Here is a 17,586-nt window from a genome sequence, read left to right on the forward strand (position 1 = left end):
CTCTCACCTCTATCCCTCCCTCCCTTTCTCTGTGTGTTCTCTCTCTCTCCTTCTCTCTCTCACCTCTATCCCTCCCTCCCTTTCTCCGTGTGTTCTCTCTCTCTCCTTCTCTCTCACCTCTATCCCTCCCTCCCTTTCTCCGTGTGTTCTCTCTCTCTCCTTCTCTCTCTCACCTCTATGCCCCCTCCCTTTTTCTGTGTGTTCTCTTTCTTTCTGTGTTCTCTCTCTGTCTCTGTCTCTCTCTCTCTGTTTCTCTGTCTGTCTCTCTCCCTCTCTCTCTCCCCACCCCCATGGCTCCCTCCATAACAAAGCACCAGCTTGCGGTTGTCTTGGCAGCACTGGTTTCCCTGGTGACAGTGCCAAGGAGAAAGGAGCAGGCCTGGTACACTCAGGACACTGTGGTGAGTGGCAACAGGAGGGGAGGGCAGGCAGACAGGCAGGCGCTCTGTACCACCCTCCTCACCCCAACCAAACTCATGCTGTTGGCTCTGGGGGGAGGAGGGCAGAGAGCCGACCTCGTTCCTCTCCTTGCATCCTGGGCAGAGAACTAAGACAATCCAGCTAAGAGCCAGCAACGGAGCCCGGGAAGCTCCCCGTCCGAGCAGAGGCCATCTCTAGGGACACTGTGCACACCGGCTGGAGAAGCGTTCTCTCCTTCCTGACAGAGGAAGTGGCCAGACGGCTACAGCGAGCAGAGCATGGCATTAATGAGGCCTCGAGCTGCACTCCTAGAGGCTCAGGAGCTTCATGCAGCGCCCCAGTCAGAGAGGTGACCCCTCAACCAGGTCATTCATTTTATAGATAAATATACATGGGGTGGGGACGGGGATGGACGGACCAGGCCGGGGAGTGCAGATGGCTCAGTGTGACCCAACACCACTGCAGAAGAAACAACTCAAAAGAGAAAGCAGAAATCTCCTTCTGATAGTAAAGACACGATGATCAAAAGAAAGCTTGCGGTCAAGACAAGCCAATGAGACGAGCGGGGTCCGTGGCCGGCAGGAGACACGGGTCAGGAACAAGGGCAGATGAATGAGGTGGGGCCCCTTCTGCAAAGCCCAGCGTCTACTCCCCAGTGCCTAGCAGGATCCTGGTCCCCTTCACCCCACCCAAAGCCTAGAGATCTTCTACCTGTCCTGGAGTAGGCCAGCATAACTTTGAGGTACCAGAGGAACAGATCAGCACAGGAGGAAAACCAGCTGGGGGCCTCTTTCTTTAAAGCTTTGGAGTACTCACTATTGGAATATAAGTGCCTGGGGGGCAGGGCTGTCTTTCTTTTCCTTCCTCATATCCCTAGATTTTAGCACAGTGCCTGGCACCTAGGAGGCGCTTAATGAATGTGGATTATATTCTACAGTAGCACACGGAAGGGCCAACCCCCGCCCAGCCCCCACCAAGCATCTGACCTGGATCTGTCCTTTGCCCATGATCTTGTCCACGATCTCATTGTTGTCCTTGTTGACTTTAGTCTTATCGTAGCATTTCTCATAGCAGAGGATCCGCAGAGACTGAGAGCCCTCCAACTCGATCTCAAACTCCTAGGGGGAGCGGAGAACAAAGAGTCACCAAGACCTTCCAAATCCTTCCTAGGTCTCCAAACTGCCTCCAGGAGGGGCCCGAGTGGAGCAGTCCCTCAGGCTCATCTGAGAGACTGGTACAATGGTGTTTGGGGGCCACTAGAAGCAGCCAAGGACCAGAGAGCAGAAGGGATGGCTGGGCCTCTGCCCACCTGGCCCACACAATCCCAGCCCTGGCTAAATGGGATCCTCCCCAAATAACTGGCGAACATGTGCTTCTGCAATGGGTCCGATCACACACACTCAGAGGACAAGGGGCTCCGTTCTCTAGAGTTGGGGTCTCCCTGTGGGGACACCAGTACTCCCATCTCCCTCCCTCCCTCCCCTGCACTCACCTCATTCCACTGAGGCTCCGTTGTGTCCCGAAATACCCTGGTTTTTGCTTTGCTGACAAAATAGCCGAATGAGTCCACCTCTAACGTACAGTACAAGTCTGGGGACGAAAGGGAAAGCAAAGGGGCACTGAGGCTTTTGGGGAGCAGGAATGGGGGTTTGGGGGTGGAGAGAGCCATAGCAACATACTGATGGACAGTATGGTATGGTATAACAGAAAGGAGCATAGGGAATCAGGAAACCTGACTGGAACCTTGGGTGAAATCACTTCTCTGATCCTCAGTCTCGTCGTCGGTAAAATTAAAGGACTGGGCTAGAGGAAGACAGGTAGGGTTGTAGAAGCCAATGTGGTGTGATAGAAAGAGCCTGGGATTTGGGAGTGAGACAGACCTTGAATTTCTCCCTCCTGCTAAGTATCTGGGTGGGCCAGTAATTTCTTCTCTGGGCCTCAGTGCTCTCTGTTAAAATCAGGGGGTTGGATTGAATCATTTGGAGACCCTTGTGTTTCTCATCCAATAAAAAGGAGGATTACAACTCTGACCCCGACTCCCTCGTGGGGCTTTTTTGAGAATCTGTCCTATATACATCTTCCCTAATTTGAGGGTAAGCCCCTTGAAAACAAAAACTGTTTCCTTTTTCTTTTCCCAAGAAAGTAATCTTATTGACATTGCTTGTTTCTATATCTCTGTATCCTACATTTATTTCCTCCCAGAGTACCATCCTTAATGTCAAAGAAAGAAAAAGAGGAAGAAAGGGATGAAAATTCAACAAAACTAATCAACACATCAAAAAAAAAAGCCCCGTTCCACACCTGTGAACCCCTACCTTCCATAAAGGAGTAGGAGAAGGAATCTCTTCATGAGGCCAAGAGTTTTTTTTCACTTTTTTCTTCTTCTATTAGTTTCCCCAGCACTGAGATGAATGCTTAGCCCATAGAAATATTTTCATCAGTTCATTCATTAAATGAACTTATTATGGAAAAGCATTCTGTAACCATAAATAAAGCAATATACAAATGATAAGCATGACTAGGACCCCTTCCACAAAGGGAAAGAGACAGATACTCAAGGAGAGATATCTAGGCTAATCCTCCCATTTTGAAGATGAGGAAACTAAGGCCCAAGAAAGTCACCTGACTGTCCCCATGTTTAGTGCTCTTTCCCAATATATTCAGCTCTCTCCACGTCCCATTAGTGGGTGGCCTCTTATGCTCCCTAGTGGGGCTGAGACTGCCAAAGAAAACGAGCCAAGGAGGACACGTGGGCAAGCCTGACATCTACCTGACTGCTTCACCCCATAAGGGGGTTCTCGATGGTGGGGGCAGCTGGCTTCCTGTTGGGAACCGCTCTCTTACCCCCGGGGTCTTCCTATAGGAAAAGGAAGATCTCCCTGCTCCTTCCACTGACTGTGTGCAGCAAGAGGCATGAGGGTGAACAGCCAAGTGGGGGCTGTGGCTCTGAAGTGAGAGATCAGTGGCCTGGAGATAAAACCTGAGGATTCCTGCTCTGTTCAGACCCCATGAATCACACGACTCCCATCAGCATCAAAGCATGAGCTCTGGGGCTGCTTTCCATCAGGAGGGATTTAACATGGCAGAAGGGGGACGGGTGGGAGGAGCCACTCCTCAAGCCCCTCAGCCTCCAGCCAAGACTGACTTTTCTTGACCATAAGCCCTGAGGGCTCAGTTCATGTTTGGGCTGGGGGAGATGGAGAAAGAAAGATGAATAAGCAGGTGAAACCAGAAATCCCCAAGTCATCCAAAGCTCTGGAAGCCTGGAAAACCAGGGAACGATTCAGCATGCTGGCCAGAGAAGGAGGATCTGAGGTCTGCTGCCTGTCTTGGGGCATGGACCCTTACTTAGCAAGGGGGTGGAGTGCACCCCGTTTGAAGAAAACTGGGTCTGTATGGGCCCTTTTAGAGCAGAAGAAGGTCCTGGAACCCCAACAGTCAGACACAGCCTGAAAGCACTGCCCAAGTCCAAAAATAACCAAGGCAGACAAAATTAAATGTCCCAGTGGGACAGGACGTGGGGGAAGGATACTAATAGAAACAGGAAGGACCATCCGAGATCATAAGCCCATTGTCAGGGCTGGAAGGGATCTTAAAGATCATTGAGCTCAAAGTTCTTATTTTTAAAAACTGTACATCACGCCTTTATTATAGTGAGCAGAATGAAGGGTGATTAGAGATTAGAAGGGTGATGCTGACTCTGATTGGGACCCAGGTGGCAGGCAGGGCCAGGTAGCTGGGGTATGATGCGGAAATAAATAAGACCCACTGGGACACCCATTTTACATTAGCTAGAGAGACTTCACCACCACAAAATGAAACAACCAAGCAGGGAAGTGATTCGCCTAAGGTCACACAGTAAGGGGAGGACCAGGATCCGAACCCAACTCTCTTGATTCTAAATCTGCTGCTCTTGGAATTAGTAGTAGTAATAATAATAATTACTTAATTATCATTTTTAGCATTATGTACAGCACTTTTTAAGTTGCAAAGTGATGACATGAATTATCTCATTTGATCCTGATCCTCCCAACAACCCTGGAAAGTAAGTGCTATATTATTCCCATTTTGCAGATGAGAAAACCAAGGCTGAGAAAGTAACTTGCCCAAAGTTACCCAGCCAATAAGTGCCTGAACCAAGATTGGAACTCGGGTCTTCCAGTCTCCAAGGCCAGAGCTCTATTCTAGCTGCCACAGCACTCTTATTTCCTCACACCTCCATGAGAAGAAATAGAGTAAAAAACCCCCTCTCTGAATTAAGGAGACCTGAGTACAAATCCCCTCTCTGATGGTTATTACCTGTGTGACCTTGGGCAAGTCAACTTCGTTTCCAGTGGCCTCAATTTTCTCATCTATAAATGAGGAGGCTGGCCTTGACCAGGGGCTCTTTGCTTTCTGTGTGTCACAGCCCCCTCCAATGACTCTATGGTAAAGTCTTGGGATCCCCTTCTCAGAATCAGGTTTTTAAATGCATAAAATACATCACATAGGATTACAAAGGAAACCTATTGCATCGAAATACAGCTGTCAAAATATTAAAGGTTCCAAGTTCACAGATCCCCCAAAATCTATCCACAGACCCTTTGGAGATCTGTGGACCCCAGGTTAAGAACCCCTAGTCTAGACGTTTGTTTGATTTTGAAAATCCCTGTCCAGTTCTAAATCTATAATCTTATGAACTATGGAATGTTATAGCTGGAAGAGACCTTGGAGATGCTGAAGAGAAATCCCTTTGTATGACCAGTGAGGAGACTGAACCCTAAATAGGAAATGACTTGTCCAAGGTCACATGGGCAGCCAGTGAATGGGAGAACTGGGGCCATACCAGAGGTCCTTAATCCAATAGTCTTCCAGCTGTGCCCTGGTCATGCCCACACTGCATGCCTCCTAAGACGGCCAGTTCCTCTTTAGGACAACTCTAACGGCCAAGAAGTTCTTCCTGATATCAAACCTAGATTGGACAGTGGGGTAGAGCCCTACGCCTCTAGGATAAGAGGACCTGGATTTGAATCCCACCTCTGAGTCATCCTGGATGGTACTCTCCCCATTCCCAACACCCACCCAAGCCTTCTCTTCCCCAATCTAAATGCGTCGGGTCCTCCGAAAAGTCCTTCATCTTTCTTGTTCTCTGGTTACTCTCCAGCTTATCAAGGTCTCCCTTACACTGTGGCATCCAGAACTAAGCCCTAACTAAATAGTCCCCACAGGGCTGACCCAGGCAGAGTGCAGTGGAAATGTCTTAATCCTGGAAACCACGCCTCCCCGAATTAGCCTCTGGCTGCCCCAGCACGCACTGACTCAGACTGAGCCGGCAGTCCACTAAAACCCCTCCATCTTGTGCAGAGCCAGGCCTCCGCCATCTTGTGCATGTGAAACTCATTCTCGTACCCAAGTATGAGACGCTACCTTTATCCCTTCTTCCTGAATTTCACCTTCCTCTATTCAGCCCAGAGTCCTAGTGTGTCAGGACGCTTTTGGATTTAATTCAACGCGCATTTATTGAGAGTCTACTGTATACAAGGCAGTGTGTTGGGTACTGAGGATATAGAGACAAAACCAAAGGCCTCCTGGCCTCAAGGGGCTTATGTTCAACACTAGCTTGCCTCATGGAGAACACCAATTCAGGAGGTGGATTTTGACTAATGCCCTTTTCTTTCTTTTGGAGTTTTTTAAAATAGAATTTTATTTTTTCCAATTATGTGTAAAAATAGTTTTTAATATTTTTTATAAGATTTTAAGTTCCAAATTTTTCTCCCTCTCCCCTCCCCAAGATGGCAAGCAATATGATATAGGTTATACACGTGCAATCATGTTAAACGTATTTCGACAGCCAATGCCCTTGTCTAACATTACCTACACCAACCAGTTTCAGGGGAAGGAGAGAAGAATTCTTTCAGTTGTTGCTGGAGGAAGACAGCAGAAGCCCACCTAAGGGAATCTCCCAGCATGCAGCAGACCCTTCGCCTGGAAGGTTTTTTTTGTTTGTTTGTTTCTTTGTTTTTAGGCAATTGGGGTTAAGTGACTTGCCCAGGGTCACACAGCTAGTAAGTGTCAAGTGTTTGGTTTGAGGCCAGATTTGAACTCAGGTCCTCCTGACTTCAGGGCTGGTGCTCTATCCGCTGTGCCACCTAGCCGCCCCCAGACCCTTCATCAAGGTGTAGCCTGGGGAGCAGCATTTATGGCTCAAAGCCTACCATTCCAGACACTGCTTCCTTAGTTATGCTAGACCACAGACAAACTGGACAATTTGCTATTCCTGAAATTCAACATGCTGCCTCCCACCCTGGGCATCATTCATGGCCTAGAACGCATTCTCTCAGATAAGCTGCTAGACTTGGAATTAGGAAAATCTAGACTCCAATTCCACCTCAGAGACTGGTTCTGTGACTCTGGGCAAATTACTTCTTTGGGCCTCAGTTTCCTTATCTGTAAAATGGGGTGAGGGAAGACTAGATAGCCTACGCCTATAACATCCCTTCTGGGTCTAAATCTATCATTCTAAGTCATTCAACCTCCCTGGGCCTCAGTTTCCTCAACTGTAAAATGTAGGAGGTTGGACTTGACGGGCCCTAAAGTCCCTTCCAGCTCTAAATCTATGATTCTAGAGGCAGCATGGTATAGTGGACGGGGCATTACTGGATTTTGAGTCAGGAAGGCCCGAGTTCGAATCCTACCTCAGACCCTTACTTGCTGAGTGGCTCTAGGCTTATCCACTTAGATGATCTGTGCCTCCATTAGACGATGGGGTTGGACTCGATGACCTCAGAGGTCCCTTGTAGCTCTAAATACATGACCCTGTAAGTCACTGAGCTTCTCTGGGCCTCAGTTTCCCCATCTGTAAAATGGGAGTGTTTGACAAGATGGCCCCCAAGGTCCCTTCCAGCTCTATCTATCTCTAGGCTCCCAGGATACAGGTTCAAACCCTCGAGACGGATTGACCTGTCTTTGGTTTCTTTCCCCAAGGGCTGGGGCACTGGGCACTTACTGGCCGACTGCTTAAACCCCTTGGCTGAGTGGACGATGACGTGCAGGAAGCCGTAGAGTCCGGGGGCCTCATCATCTGCAACAGAACCAAAAGAGATGATGATTTTCGCCCCCACAAACCTGGCCCACTCCCTCAGGGGCTCCAGATTCGAGCCCGGGCCTCAGCTGAGGAACAAAGAGCAAACTGACCAGAGCCTCGGTCCGACAGCGCCACCTGGTGGTCAAGCCCCCATGCTGTTCGGAGCGACTACTCAGGGCTGAGGCCTGCTCCACCCAGGCTGGGGCCAGACAAAAAGAGGTCAGAGGCAGAGTTTGTTTTCAGTCCAGGCCTCTTCCGGGCACCCCGACCCACACGCTTCTCGGTGCTACGCTCAAGCATCCCCCTCCTTCAGGACTGACGTTTCTCAGCCACACTCCTACCTCATAAAAAGGGAGTTAGCTTCAAGATCGGGCTCTGGGGGCAATCGGCCAGTCCTCACCATCCAGGGCCCTCCCCACCCCACAAGGTATTTGCATTTTGCCAGGGGCCTCTTGGAAGCCGTGGCTCCCGATTCTACGGGCCTGACTCAGAGGAGGGAGGGGCACGAATAGCAGGGGAGATGTCCAAGAAGTGGAGAGCAGCTGACATTCTTACCATCTTTATTGCTGGTGACAGGAATATTATGAACAGTTCGCAATTTGAAACAGGACCCTGTGAGCACTTGGAGTTCCACCGAACTCAACACAAAGGCCTGGAGATCTGAAAAAAAGGCAGAAGGGGCAGGGAGGTGAGGGGCATCATTACCACAGGTCTACTGGGGCCTACTTCTCTTCTTCTGTAAGGAACTTATTGAATGAGGAAGAGGAAAGCCCCAGACGTCCCTCACAGGCAGTAACAGGGGAAAGAGCACCGACGAGACAGGAGGATCCAGGTTCAAATCTTGACTCTTATCCTTTCTCCCTGCATGCACTAGGCTAATCATTTCACCTGCGGGGGCCTCAATCTCATCATTTGTACAACGAGATGGTCCAGCTCAATGGGTTCTGAGGTCCTCTCCCATTCTCAGAAGGGTAAGGACATGCAGATAGCCAACGAGCGGGGGGGCCGGGGAGGGGCTGGGGTGGGAATGAGGGGAGGGGCTTTCCTTCTGTGTGGTGCAATCACTATGGGCCTAATCTCTTCCTTTGTAAAAGGAGGGGAATGGTACCTGCCCCACCTTCCTCACAGGAGACAGGAGACAGAAGGAGAGGGAGGGGGAGAGAGAGAGAGAGAGACAGACAGAGAGAGACACAGAGACAGAGTGAATGAGAAAAACAGGAGAGAGAGAGAGAGAGACAGAGAGACAGAGTGAATGAGAAAAAGAACAGGAGAGAGGGAGAGGGAGACAGAGAGACACAAAGAGAGAGAACAGGAGAGAGACAGACAAATAACGGGGAGAGAGGGAGACAGAGAGAAAAGGAGAGAGAATAGGAGAAAAGAAGAGGGAGAGGGAGAGGAGGAGAGGGGAAGAGAGAATGGAAGAGAGAGTGCACAAGTGCATAAAAAGCTGAAAATGTGTAAGGTGGCGATGTTATTTCTATGACAAAGGCTGGTGAAGGCCCCCCACCTCCCAGCTGCCCATTAGGAGGGCAGGGCTTTACCTTTCTTCTGCAGTTTCTGAATGGCTTCTCTCCACTCCGACCTCTCATAGTCTGAAGACAGGAGGAACAGGTAACTCTAAAGAGAGATGAGAATTCATGGGGCCAGCTGGGGCCAGGCTCTCCCCAGTGGCTCCTGGCGGCTTTCAAGGAGGAAGTGGCAACAGGGGGAGTTGGTGGGCAAGCCAAGCCACAGAATCATTGCTCAGACCTGCCCTCACCTGGGCAGGGCGGGGGCTGCCTCCTCGCTGACTCTGACCCAAATGTCCCTAGACTTTGACCTTGCTTACCCAACCCCTATACTGCTCTGCAGGAGACAGAGCTATAGGCTTCCAGTCCAGAAGCGCTGGGTTCAAACTGCTGCCTCAGACACTGGGTGATTCTGGATTCCGCCGGGCCTCAGTTTCCTCACTTGTCAAAGGAGAGGGTTGGTCCTAATGACCTCTAAGGCCCCTTTAAGAGGGAGCCAGCATTGACTGGACAGCAGAGGGTTCCTCCCTGCCAGCCTCCGACGGGGCTCCCGTCAGACAGCTGCCTGCCCGAGTGAAAGGCCAGAAGGTTCCCAGACATCTCGCCTGGGCCGCCTGGGCCGGGCCCTGCGTGGGAGCCTGTCCTGTGGCGATGTGCTCACCTTTCCATTGCGGTTGTGGATCCGGAAGGGGATTGTTGGAGAATTCAGCAGCAGTAAGAACTCATTCTCAAACATTTTCTTCTTTAACCTCTCAATGGCTCGACTCTGACCTTTGCTGGCTCTCTGCAGGGCACAAAAGGAGGGAGCCCAAAGTCACCCATGCTAGAGAAAAAGTTCTGCCCTGGGGCCCTCCCGACCTGGCGTGGTAAGGCTAGAAGGGACCTGGTGTGGGAGTCTGGAGACCTGGGTTAAAATCCGACCTGGAAAACTCACTACCAGTGTGAGCTCAGACGAGTTACCTCCCTCTATGGGCCTCAGTTTCCTTATCTGTAACACGAGGGGGTTGGACGAGACGGCCTCTGAGGCCCCTTCCAGCGGTAGGTCTGGGTCCCGTGTTGGCCAGCATGCCCTTGAACAGGCCAATCAGATAAGAGAAGCTGGCTTAGAGGATACAACTCAGGCCACCTTAACAGGGAAACCTTCTCGACCGCAGAAGGGGCTCAGAGCTCAGGACCCCAAGGGAAACGAGGCCCTGGGCAAAGCTGTCTGGTGACAAGCATCCCATGTTCCCTGCCACCATGTTCTTCCTTATGCTGTTCCCTCCCTCTGGAATGCCCTCTCTTCTACTTTTTTTAATTTTTTGGCAATTGGGGTTAAGTGACTTGCCCAAGGTCACACAGCTAGTAAATGTCAAGTGTTTGGTCTGAGGGCGGATTTGAACTCAGGTCCTCCTGACTTCAGGGCCGGTGCTTTATCCACTGCACCACCTAGCTGCCCCCACCCCAAGGGCACCCCACCCCCGCTTCTACTTATTGAAAACTTATCACTCTGATCCTGTTTATTCAGAGATCTCAATGCCAGGCCTACACACCAAAGTGGTTCAGGTCCCTTTGGGGGGTGGGGAGCAGCAAAGATCTGGAAACAAAGGAGGTACCCTCTTGGGGAATGGTAGTGCATGAATAAAATGGAGGGACTACTGTGTCATAAGAAAGGATGAAGATGAAGGAACCAGGGATGTATTTTACATGGTAATAATTATGATGATACATTATTACACACTGCTTCTAAAATCTTTTTGTCGTCTGTTTATCCCTTTGTTTCCAAGTAAAATTTCCCTTCGAAAACTTCTAACCTTGAACCGAGGGGAGGGCCAGATTTGTTCAGACCTAGACCAGGATGGGTAGGGAGAAGAGCGGAGACTGAGACAGCAGAGATGATGCTAGCTTGGGGGTCCTGCGCCCCTCTGCCAGCGCTCTGCTAAAGCCTACAAACCCCTTGTGACAATATGGCAGGGCCCCAATTAGCAGGAATAAAGAATCCAGGAAAATGATATGGTCCCATTATTTGAATCCTCACTATTCAAAGTGTAATTATATGGAAAATATGGTCACAGGTTTCAGCCCAATGAGCGTGTTCCGATAATGTGACTCATTGTTTGCACTAATTAGGACCTAGTCATCATGTTTTTCCATACACAAATCTACAGGATTACAAAGGAAACCAACTGAATTGAAATGCAGTCACCAAGATGTATTTTTTTGTTTTTGAAGTTCACAGGCCTTGGGTTAAGAACCCCTCCTCCCTAGATAGACATATACCCCTGAACCTCATCACCCCTTCTCTCCAGTCACAGGACAGAGATATCCTGTGCCTTCCCACCTCTGGCAGGACTTTGCTCTAGCAGCCTATCATCCCTACTCTATTTCATATCCTCAGCCTCTCTTTCTGCACTCTCTCCTTTCCCATCTGCTTATACATATGCTCAGGCCCCCCCAACCCTAAAATGAAGTCATTCTGTGAAACTTCGAGCCCTTCCAGACATTGTCCCTTCGCTCCTCTCCAGATCTTCCCCACTCAACTCATCTACACTCAATACTTGCTCATTACCTGCTCTCTTGAACATCTTGTAGTTGGGCTTCTGCCCCTACCACCCTCTAGAAATTGCTTGTAGGGGCAGCTAGATGGCACACTAGATAGAGCGCCAGCCCTGTAGTCAGGAGGACCCGAGTTCAAATCCAGCCTCAGACACTTACTAGCTATGTGACCCTGGGCAAATCACTTAACCCCAACTCCCTCTCCCCCCTCTGCCCAGCCCCCCTCAGCAAACAACAACAAACATAAACAAACAAACAAACAAACAGAAATCGCTTGTTAAGGGCACCAATAATCATCAAACCCAAAGGCCTCATCTACTTTTCTGCCACTTTGGACACTGCTGGCCACTGCCTCCTTCTGGGCCCTCTCTTCTCACCTCTCATTACTCCTTTTTGGGATCTTCACCATCTTTCTGAACCCTTAAGATGGCATTTGGCCCTCTTCTTTCTCTCCAGGCACTCTCATTCACCCTTAGTTTCAACTGCATCCTCTGTATATATGACTCTCATACTTAACTCTCCACCCCTAAATTCCAGACCCTCATCACCAACTGCTTCTAGGGCAGAGGTGATTAACCTGGGGTCCATAAACCCTAGATTTCAGAAGGAATGAGAATTTAGTTGGAAACAACTGCATCTTTATATTAGTAAGTAGCTATCTTTGTAATTCTACATATTTTATTTTATACATTTAAAAAATATGATTCTGAGAAAGGGTCCACAGGCTTCACCAGACTGCTGCCAGAGGGGTAAAGGTTCAGAACTCCTGCTCCCTGGTCTCTCTAGTATCCCTCCTGGGTGGTCCCACTTGCACCTCAAATGCAACATACCACAAACTTGACTCATTATTTTTCTTTGAAATCTATTTTTCCTTCTGACTTTCCCATTTTTCTCTGGAACACCATTATTTGCCTAGTCTCCCATGGTGCTCCCTTTGATTCCTCTATCTTCCTCCTCACCTCTTATATCCATTTATTTACCACGTCCTGTAAAGTCTATCTGTGCACCCTCCCTCGGACAGTCTCAATGCCTTCCATGTTGCCCACTACAATACCCTCTACCCTTCCTCCACCTCCACATTCCCAATCCATCTTTCACTTGGTTTGCCAGAATCAGTTAAAGCCAACTGTTACTTCTCCACTCAAAAATCCCCAGGGGCTCCCCTACCCAGAGTTGAGAAGCTTCTGCCTGGTACTGAAGGCTTTCCACAACCTGATGCCAACCTACTATTTCTAGCCTTATTTTGTGTTAGTAACTACTAAACTGTGAACATTCAACTAACCAACTAACAAGCATTTGTTAAGCACCTACTATGTGCTAGCTAAGCACTGTGCTATGCTAAGAATACAAAGACAAAGCAGTCCCTGCCCTCAAAGAGCTTATATTCTGTTGGGAAGACAGCATGAATGAATAAGTAGGTACAGAAGAAGTATAATAATTTGATATGATAATATGATATGATATAATATAATAACATCCCACTGAAGGTATTGGGAGCGAAGGGAATGAGGAGAGGCCTCAGGTAAAGACAGAGCTTGAGCTGGGTTTTGAAGCGAGCCAGGACTCGAAGCAGCAGAGGCAAGGAAGGAGTGCCTTCAAGGGGATGAGAGCTGAAATGTCAGATGTGAGGAACACTAGAAAGGTCAGGTCGGCTGGTGCTCGTGAAAGGTAACAGTGTGAGTCTGGACAGGCAGACTGGAGCCAGTTTGTGAAGGGCTCTATGTCCCCAACAGAGAAATGCTTATTTAAACCTAGAGGCGATAAGGAGGCCCGAAGTGCCCTCTTCTGTAGTGCCAGCCCCTCAAAATTCAACGTCTTTGTGAAACCTTCCATGAATAACCCTATCTGACCAGTACTCTCAACAGTGTAACTGATTTTATTTGATGGACTTGGGAGTCAAAGGACCTGGGTGAAAATCCCTGCTCAGTGTACGACGACAGTCATGAAGGACTAAGTTCAAATCCTGCCTCAGACAACCAGTTGTGTGAACCAGGGTAAGTCATTTAAACCTGACTTGGTTTCTTTATCTGCAAAATAAAGGGGTCATGCTCAATTGCCTCCAAGGTCCTTTCCAGCTTCAACTCTATGAACCTATGACCTTAGGCAATTCTTATTAAACCTTTCTGGGCTTCCCAGCAATGGTCTTTAGGGTGTGGGTAGGGTGTGTGGGGGGTCACTAATTCTTCTTACCTCCTTCTGGATTTCACTCTTGAGAGCAGAGATCTTCATCTTCATGTCCTCCAGTTCATGGTCCGGGAAGGGGTGCACTTGGGGGCTGGGTTCTGACTCCTCTGGGGATGGGAAAACCAGGTCTGCTAGCGGGATGTACCACTTGCAGTCATACTGCTGGTGTTTCCTGCAAAGAGACAGTGGGGGAGACACAGGAGGGCATGAGCTGTTAGGTTAGCCACCATTAACAGCTTCTGCCAATCAAAATGGCAGTATTGGAGAAGCAACCTGTGTGGCATGATGAGAGGAGAGTGATGGAGTCCCAAGAGCCCCAAATGTGGAATAAGGAGACCTGTTGTTTAAATCTTGGTCTGGCTGCAAAACCCCTCTGAGCCTCTGGTATAAAGTAGGGACAACAGATGAAATATGACCTATCCCCCAAAGGGATGCTGTGAGTGAAGCATTCTATAACCCACAAAGCACTGGTGCATCATTCATACTATGAGGGGGCCAGGGGTGTGATCCCTGATTTACCTAATGAGATTCCCCAATCCACAGTTCCAGAGTCAAGGAGGTTTGGGTTCAAATCCTGCCCCTGGCATTACTGTGACCTTGGGCGAGGCATGACGTCCCTGGCTGCAATTTCTTCATCCATAAAATCAGGGGGCTTGACTACCTAGTGCCCTACTGGGACAAAGACGATCACACAAGTGTGGCTGTCCCCCTCAAGTTTAATTCCTTTTTGAGGGGAGCTTATGGGCTATGTGAGTATTTTATGTGTTTCTCTATCTATTGGTGAGCCCAGTGTCTTCTGCATTTTCTGGGCAGTGAAATGAAGACTGTCCTACCTCATATGTATTGTTGCTACCTTGAGGGCATTTACAGGAGCAAGGATCCTATTACTTACATTCGGGGAGACCTAAACATAAGCTGTGGGCATCTAGGTGGCACAGTGGATAGAGTGCCAGACCTAAAATCAGGAAGATTCATCTACATGAGTTCAAATCTAACCTCAGACACCTCCCAGCTAACCTTGTACAGGATCCTTGTACAGGGTCACAAGTCACTTCACCCTGTTTGCCTCAGTATCCTCATCTGTAAAATGAACTGGAGAAGGAAATGGCAAACCACTCCAGGATCTTTGCCAAGAAAACCCCAAATGGGGTCAACAAAGAGCTGGACATGACTGAAAAATGACTGAACAACAACAAAAACATAAGGTGTACCTAACATACATGTTGGAGATTTCCTTTGGAGTGAACTCCAGGGTTGGGGAATAAGAAGCCAGAGAGAAAATAATTATCAGTTTAGACCCTCAGTATTAGACCACTTCATCCCAGGATATTTGTGGGGTTTGGAGCCTCAGGTTATATTACCAAAATTATTTACTTTGTGCCCAGCACTGTTCTGGGCAGTGTGTGTGTGTATTATGTGTATATGTGCACATGTGTATTGTGTGTGCATGTGCACACATGTGTATGTTATATATGAATGTTTGTATGTATGTATGGGAAAAGAGAGTTACAAAAAAAGTATTAAGAATCATTATCTTGGGGGCAGCTAGGTGGCGCAGTAGATAGAGCACTGGCCCTGAAGTCAGGAGGACCTGAGTTCAAATCCGGCCTCAGACCAAACACTTGACACTTACTAGCTGTGTGACCCTGGGCAAGTCACTTAATCCCAATTGCCCCAAAAAACAAAACAAAACAAAAACAAAACAAAACAAAAAAAACAAACACACACAAAAAAAGAATCACTATCCTCATGGCATTTACAGCTTAATTGGAGTGACATGAGGAGTAGCCACGAAACCATTAGAAAACACCACAGACAGTAAGTGCACAGTATATGAGGGTAGCCTTCAAGAGGACACCGAGTACTACTGGCGTAGTACACCCCTGCCAGGGAATAAGCCCCCTCTGGGCCATTCCAAAGAGGTTCCCAGGCCAGGGAGGCTCTAGCTTCAGTCTGGAGGATGTTCTGAGAGATACCTGGCCCAGAAATCTCATGGCCCCTAAAGCCCAGAGCCATCCGGGCTGCCTGAAGTCAGGAAGACCTAAGTTCAAACCCTGCCTTAGACGCTTCCTATCTCTGGGCATCATCCTAAAGCAATGGGTCCTTGGAATGAACCACCCCTTCCCTTGCTGTGGACAGCAATATCAACAACTGAGGAACATGGAACAATGGCAACCACGAAGGGACTTTGGGGAATGCTTCCCTAGTGGGGGAGGGGAACCGTGGCTTGGGGAATATGGAAAATGAACAGCCCCTTTGAGCACCGGCCCCAGAAGAAGTGAAGAGATGGAACAGAAGAGAAGCCAGCTAACAAAGGAGCAACAATGTATCTGGGACGTGGTCGGGGAGAGGAGCCCGTAGGGCTCACTCTGTCAAGGCAGAAGTGTGACTGGCTCCTGAAATGGGGATGGCATTCAACAAGGCTGTGCTCTGAAAATTGATTTTATTTTCTTAGCCTTATTAAGGGATGATCATAGGATTAGAGCAGGAAGGACCCTTAGATTTCAACCCTCTCGTTTTACAGATGGGGAAAATGAGACCCACGGAGGCGAAGGGACTTGCCCAGGGTTGCCCAGCTGGTAAGGGTCTGGGGAAGGATTTTAACCCAGGTCTCACTGACTCTAAGTCCAGTGCCCAAGCTACTACATCATGGCTCCCCTCAAAGTGAAATTAACACCATTATGAAAAAGTGAACCTCTGTCTTGGGGTTCACTGAGAGGAAGGGGGAATTTAGCCAAAGACCAAAGGGGCTACCATCCAATAAAGATGAAGTATCAGATGGGAGATCTCCAGATGGAGGCGTGCCAGCTGATGGCTGTAAAAGGCAGGCCTCTTCTGGCCTGGGGTCATTTCTGGATGACCCTCGCCTCCAATCATGCTGTCCTCCCCGCCTGGACTGCCTGCTGACCCCTCTGCTTGCTCTGCCTTAGAATCAGCGTGACATCATGGATCCATGGCTGGCTGGGCTTCAAGAGTCAAGAGACCTGGGTTTGAATCTGTGCGCCTCCAACATTTACTAACTGAATGACCTGGGGCAAGCCATTTGACTCCCAGAACCTTTTGCCTTCCTTGTTTATAAAGTTGGGACAGTGAAACACCCCCAGCTGTGGTGGGGGAAGTACTTTGCAAGCCTTCAAAGTGTCCTGCAAATGGGAGTCATGACAACACACATTCAACTGATACTCCATGACCCAGTCCTGCCTCCTTCATCAACTGTCCCTGAACCCCTGGGGTTCAGTGGGAGAGGGATGGGAAGATCAGGCTGCCCAGGGTCCAGCAGTGACCTTGGACACAGGTTCACTTCTCAGGCACATATCAGGGGAAACACTGCAGACGAGCATTTCACTTTGACTTTTTTCAATTAAATGAGTGATAAAAATAAACAAATAAATCATTTTTAAAAACAAAAAGAGATAAGAGGATTGGATCAGACAGCTTTCAAGGACCCTTCCAGCTCCAGACCTAGGATCTAAGTCACTTCCTCTTCCCGGGCCTCAGTTTCCTCTTCTTTAAAATGAGGGAGCTGGTTAGCCTTGAGGGCGCTTGAGGCCCCTTCCTGCTCCAGATACAGGAGTCTCTACTTCTGCTCCAGAATACACAATCCTCTTTCTTCTCTGACCTTCCTTCCAATTCATGGACCACTCATCTAGATAAATTACAGACTCTCTTGGATCGTTCCGATTGGGCACATCTTGTTTCTCCAGTTGGATTTTTGGGGCCTCTGGGGCTCCAACCATGTTGAGTCCTTCTTTCATGCCCAGTGCTGGGCACAAAGTGGGCACTCCACAAACACTTGTGGAGCTAAATGAGAGGGAGCCATGCCTGACTCTGTGTGTGTGTGTGTGTGTGTGTGTGTGTGTGTGTGTGTGTGTGTGT

At 48.9% G+C, this 17,586-nt stretch overlaps 1 protein-coding gene across 4 annotated transcripts in view; it reads right to left on the reverse strand.

Moving 5' to 3' along the window:
• ABR (ABR, RhoGEF and GTPase activating protein) overlaps positions 1-17,586 on the reverse strand; it is a 297,476-nt gene that overhangs the window by 67,164 nt on the left and 212,726 nt on the right. For all 4 annotated transcript variants that reach the window (XM_027861657.1, XM_027861659.1, XM_027861658.1 and 1 more), the window contains 7 exons: positions 13,717-13,882; positions 9,653-9,775; positions 9,025-9,100; positions 8,039-8,143; positions 7,406-7,480; positions 1,913-2,010; positions 1,407-1,538 (listed from right to left, as the gene is read on the reverse strand). In XM_027861657.1, coding sequence (XP_027717458.1) covers positions 1,407-1,538; positions 1,913-2,010; positions 7,406-7,480; positions 8,039-8,143; positions 9,025-9,100; positions 9,653-9,775; positions 13,717-13,882 — 775 coding nt within the window. The remainder of the gene's footprint in view (positions 1-1,406; positions 1,539-1,912; positions 2,011-7,405; positions 7,481-8,038; positions 8,144-9,024; positions 9,101-9,652; positions 9,776-13,716; positions 13,883-17,586) is intronic.

Source organism: Vombatus ursinus, unplaced genomic scaffold (assembly GCF_900497805.2).
Source record: "Vombatus ursinus unplaced genomic scaffold, bare-nosed wombat genome assembly UNPS02014768.1, whole genome shotgun sequence".
Lineage (NCBI taxonomy): Eukaryota > Metazoa > Chordata > Mammalia > Diprotodontia > Vombatidae > Vombatus > Vombatus ursinus.